General features: G+C 41.1%; 1 protein-coding gene across 1 annotated transcript in view; it reads left to right on the forward strand.

Moving 5' to 3' along the window:
- ADAMTS3 (ADAM metallopeptidase with thrombospondin type 1 motif 3) overlaps positions 1–5,369 on the forward strand; it is a 231,747-nt gene extending 226,378 nt beyond the window's left edge. The window contains exons 21-22 of the mRNA XM_008157465.3: positions 734–851; positions 4,474–5,369. Of these exons, the coding sequence (XP_008155687.2) occupies positions 734–851; positions 4,474–5,033 (678 nt within the window). The 3' untranslated portion in view covers positions 5,034–5,369. The remainder of the gene's footprint in view (positions 1–733; positions 852–4,473) is intronic.
- Positions 5,370–6,000: the final 631 nt, after the last annotated feature.

Below are 6,000 nucleotides of genomic sequence, written 5' to 3' on the forward strand. Positions count from 1 at the left end.
TATTTGTAAAGAGTCATCATGCGGAGTCATGGGAGAAGAGCTTAGAGAAGGAAATGGCATCAAAAGGCAGCTAGAGAGTGAAGGAGGAAGAAGGACAGGAAGTGAAGGTCACCCGGACAGACCATAAAGATAACTAACTCGTTCTTTGCCCCTCGGAGTCCTGGAATGAGGACCCCTTCTCTGTAGCTCCTGTCTAGAACAATAAATAGATGTTTCTGAGCATAGTTTTAGATATGAATTTATGGGAATAGAGCAATGGTGGTTTCAAAGAGGTTGAATTAACCAAGGTAGCATGTCAGGAAGTCCTGCCATCTGTAAGGAAGGTGGGAAAATGGGAAGCTCCCTGAAAACAGGCACCACTACTGTTTTAAGAACCACATGGCTATTCACGTTACAATGCTAATAGCTCTTTCTTAGCACATGCTTATTACATGCCAGGCATAATCTTTACATGCCTTGTCTCCTTTGCCTTCATTTAGTTCCACAACTGTCCTGTGAGGCAAGTATTATTATCCCAGCTTTCAGAGAAAAAGCCACGTGCCCAGGCTGGTAAATGATGGAGCCCCAGAGTATAAACCTAGGATTAGCTGTCTCCAAACCACTGTGTAGCACCACCTCCATAGAGAAGGAACTCCAGGGTGTGCATGTGTGTGTGCGCGTGAGAGCGCGGGGACAGGAAGAAAGACGGTGTTGGTGCAATAACCGTCTATAATGGCAGCCTTTGTCTCTGTAGTGCTCCGTGACCTGCGGTGAAGGGACGGAGGTGAGGCAGGTGCTCTGCAGGGCCGGAGACCACTGCGACGGGGACAAGCCCGAGGCCGCCAGAGCCTGTCAGCTGCCTCCCTGTAACGGTAGGTGTGACACTAACTGCTTTCACTGCTCTGACAATGGTTTTTAAGCACCAAAAAGCAGAATTTCCTTTCAGGACAAGCTCTGGAATTTCCATTTGCTTATCAGAAAATGACCCAAGGTATACAGTCTTAAAAAATTAGCCTAATACTGTGCTTAAGAATTCCACCCGGGGAACTGTCCTAACCACTGCCGTGCGGGGGTCAGGGCCGTGTCCCGTACAAGTAGCATCTGTCAATGTGTGTTTCTAGAAGAGCGGCTTATTTTCTTCTGTGATTTTCTTTATAACCTCCTGTCATTGTAAAAGCACAATATTGTGGAAGGTTCTGAAATGTTTTACTAAAGTCATTCAGTATAGAAATGTGGGTGATAAATGGCTATTTAAAAAGCCATTTCTAATATCCATCCATCCATCTCCATGCACTCCTCGAGGGTGAGTTCCAAATAGACACCACTCACATGCAGAAATCTGCCTGACCTGCTCTCTTGCTGGATTACAAAAGCAGAGTCAGTTTTATTTAAAAATAGACAGCGCTTTGCTGCTGCGAAACAGATAAAATATATATTGGATGGTTTCAGTTTCTGTCACTCTGTCTCCTTTTCTGTGCTGTCTCCGTCCTCTCTGCATGTTCTGCTGCTTCCCTTCTTCCTCTACACACCTCTTCTCACCCTCTCTCCACTTCCCATCTCTTCCTCAGGTCTTCCATACTCTCCTTTATCTTTCTCCCCCGGGCCTTTCTCTACCATGTGTATGTGTGCCTGTCTCTTCCCAGTCTCATACATTCTCTCCCTTCTGTCCTCTCCTTACCCTCCCTCCATCACAAGCATTTTCTTAAATGCAATTCTACTAAGTCTGTGCCTAATGACAACTATGGACGCTGCTCAGACCTACTAGTGAGACTTGGGACTAAAGAAGTTGCCTTTAGCCCTGACTGTTTTGGCTCAGTGGATAGAGTGTCGGCCTGCAGACTGAAAGGTCCCAGGTTCGGTTCCGGTAAAGGGCACGTACCTTGGTTGCAGGCACATCCCCAGTGGGAGGTGTGCGGGGGGCAGCTGATTGATGTTTCTCTCTCATCCATGTTTCTGACTCTCTATCCCTCTCCCTTCCTCTCTGTAAAAAAAATCAATATATTTTTTTAAAAAAGAAATTGCCTTTCTAATGGCCTGTAACATCATAAGTAAGACATTGATTGAATATTGACATGTGCTAAATGGTTTATTTAGAAAATTTGCAAAGCACTATTTTATCAAATGTCTTTTTTTTTTTTTTTTTTTGAGGAAATTTCAGGCTTCAAATGTTTTAAACCTTATAAATTATTTCATTATACGGTTTCATTTGAAATGTATAGTGGTATGAACAAGAATGACCATGAGGGGGAGACAAAGAACTTGAATTTAATCATTTTCCTCTGGAAAGTATATTTGAAAGTTCAAAACACAACATCAGATCCAGAAGAACACACTTTAACTCAGAAGCTATAAAGTTTAGTTGCCCTAATATTTTATTTTTATGTAGGCATTACCTCCAGGAGGCTAAACACTTTGTGAGTAAGCTTTACTGATGTTAATAGAGTTATATATTTCTACAAATAGGCCTAATTATCAGCAAGAATATACTTGATTCTCTTCCTTTTTAGCTAAAAGAAAATGTTTTTGTTACAAAACAGAGGTGCTGATGGGAGGACATAACTATGTTATGTTAGTGATTCCACATCCTTTTAGCTGCTGTCTTGCTCTGAAACGTAGAATTCTAAAAGGTCACATATTTCTACCATATATCAATGGAGTGAGTAACACTTCCCATCAGAGACTCAAGCTGCAATTAGAATCAAATGGCCTTTTGAGACCCTGTGTAAAACATTTTTTTCTGAACTTCTTAGGATGATCTGGGCATGGAGTGAGAAGGCTAAAAAAGTTTTCTTAATTTTAATGATTTTGTCATATGAACCCTTTTCTAAGTCCCATTTTGATGGTACTATTTATGGTTGCCATTAAGCCCTTCCCATCTATCCCAAGGCAAATTACCCATGAAATTAATGTATTCCTTTGCTCTTATTTTTCCCCCAGAATATCTCTGCCTTTTCCCTCTTCCATATAGAAGCATATTCTGGCCATAATTAGACCCAGGCTATGTACCTGTCCCCGCAATGCCAAGCTGCTCACACTTAGACACAGGAGACCCTTATGTGGTCTCCTTCTTTAACTCAAAGAGATTAGAGAGCTTTGAACTGGGTCACATAATTTAGAAGGTTTTATAAGAGTTGGAGCCAGAATGAGGGTGATGGAGGTCAGGGAAGAGAGAGTACATGGTCAGATAAGGTCCATTATCCTAGGGCCTAGAGGCTTAATTACACAGGAAGAAGAAATTACCTTCCTTATCCTATATAATAAAAGCCTAATATGCTAAGTGTCCAGTTGTCCATTCAACCAATCAAAGCATAATATGCTAATGATATGCTAAGACCACTCAACCACTTGCTATGACGTGCACTGACCACTGGGGGCATATACTACAACCCGTAGGTTAGCTTGCTGCTGGGGTCCAGCCAATCGGGACTGAGCAAGATGGACTGGACATGCCCTGGAGCCCACCCACGCTCCCTCCCCGACTGGCCAACCTCCACGTCCCTCCCCGGCCCCGATCGTGCACTGGTGGGGTCCCTCGGCCTGGCCTGCACCCTCTCGCAATCTGGGACCCCTTGGGGGATGTCAGAGAGCCGGTTCTGGCCCGATCCTACAGGCCAGGCCGAGGGACCCCACTGGTGCACGAATTTGTGCATAGGGCCTCTAATTTTAAGATAATAGGCATAGAAAAAGTCATTTAGATATGATGAGGAATTGATGTTTGAAGTGAAACCTCATTATGGTGATTCTCAGGCATTCACAACATAATTAGAAGATTAGCTAATAGAAAATACTAGTACTCAAACATCATACTATATGGTAGATTTGTAAATGTCAGGCAAATATAAGTCATTCCATAGTTTGGGATGTGGACATGGTTCTGTAACTCCGATAGGTAAGGTAATTTATCATTTCTAATACATAATAAGTAAAGGTGGTATTTTTAGCCCTCCTATTGGCCTTGCCAACTGACGCTTCTTTTGTTCTTTTTCAAACTTCAGAAGAAAGATTTTTGACAAGTTATGTGGCAGGTTCCTTACTTAGTAATATAATATTAGCCAATAATACATCTAATTAGAACGTTATCTCAGTTTTTTCTTTGGTAATATATTTTTAAGATTTAATTTGTTTTAACAGGTCTTTAGTATATATTTTGATTTTAAATTTAATATAGAGGCTACTCTATATTACAAAATAAAATAAATCAGCTGCTTCTTCACATCCTAAAAATATATGTGGTAAAATTAATCCTATTTTCTCATTAGAAAATCAGATATATGTTCCTAGTGAGAACAAAAAAATACCCTTGCTCTGAAGACTCCTGGAGATATTAAAATGGTGGGCAACCCAAATGCTTTGCACATAAAGAACTACTTACTGCATTGAATTCATCTTCATGCTGATATCTATAATGTAAAGGTTCTTATGAATAACTCCCATCAATGTCTGGTTTTACTTAAATCTTTTGTAAATGCATAAAAACTTTTTTAATTTTTGCAGATGAGCCATGTTTGGGAGATAAATCCATATTCTGTCAAATGGAGGTGCTGGCGCGGTACTGCTCCATCCCAGGTTATAACAAGTTATGCTGTGAGTCCTGCAGCAAACGCAGCAGCACCCTGCCACCGCCCTTCCTTCCTGAAGCTGCTGAAACTCGTGATGAAGTTATCTTTCACCCCAGTGACCTCCCTGGGTCCCTAGTGATGCCTACATCTTTGGTTCCTTACTATTCCGAGACTCCTGCTGAGAGGAAGAAATCTTTGAGTAGGATCTCTTCAGCGGGAGGTCCAAATGCATATGCTGCTTTCAGGCCAAACAGTAAACCCGATGGTGCTAACTTACCCCAGAGGAGAGCTCAGCGAGCAGGAAATAAGACTGTGCGACAGGTCTCCCCTGCCACCAGGAGTGGCCACCTCACTTCATCCTCACAAACGGCTGCTGCCCCCTTCCTTGCAGTCCATGATTCAACAGGTGCTTCTTCTCAGGCAAGAACCTCAAAGAAAGAGGAAAAGATTCATGACAACAGACATCCGCTAAGGTCGCCCACCTTGGAAAGATGAAAAGCTGAACCTAAAAGGCTAGAAATCAGAGGAAAGCCTGGCCAAGCTCCCTCTCCCAGTGGTGCATACAGCTTGTTTAAAGTGGAAATCTCCATACATTGTCAACTCATTTTACCTGTAAATGGAAGAGCAAAAGTGCTGGTTCACTTTCTAGTTGCTTTCCTCCTTTTTTTGTTCTGCATTGACTCATTACCAGAATTCATTGGAAGAAAGCACCCAAGAGTATTAACAGAGGGAAAGTGGCGAAGTAGATTGGTCACTCTCTACAGCAGAAAAGGGACTGGAGCCAATTGTGCATATCAGCTGATTTTTTGTTTTAAAAAAGTTATAGGAAAAAGGAGGTGCCAACGGTTTACACCTTAACAAAATATTTTGGAAATGGAGCGAAGAATTCGTAGACTTGTATTCCTATTTATCTATATTAGAAATATTGTATGAGCAAATTTGCAGCTGTTGTGTAAATACTGTATATTGCAGAAATCAGTATTATTTTAAGAGATGTGTTCTCAAATGATTGTTTACTATATTACATTTCTGGATGTTCTAGGTGCTTGTCATTGAGTATTGCCTTATTTGACATTTTTTTTGGGGGGGGGGTTGATATTCAAAGCAGAATGTTACAAAGAAGATAGAATTACAGCTACTGACAATACAAAAGGTTTTATTTAATCAACAGTACGATACTTAAGTTACAGAAAAAAAAAACAAGCTGCAGATATACAGATTTCAGCTTACCTATTACTTTCCATCCTTTAATAAAAAGGAATAGGACTGTGGTCACAGGGAACAGAGACCAGTCAATGAATCTGTGCAAGAAAAAAATGGAAACCTTCTTACCAGGACCTCAATAGGCACCACTGAAGTGTCCTATGTTTTTGTGTTTTGTTTATTTTACTTTCCCATTGTTGACACATCCAAGAAAAAGCATACTCAATGTACTGTAATAATAACAAAGGAATATGTATTG

This window comes from Eptesicus fuscus, chromosome 2 (assembly GCF_027574615.1).
Source record: "Eptesicus fuscus isolate TK198812 chromosome 2, DD_ASM_mEF_20220401, whole genome shotgun sequence".
Taxonomy (NCBI): Eukaryota; Metazoa; Chordata; class Mammalia; order Chiroptera; family Vespertilionidae; genus Eptesicus; species Eptesicus fuscus.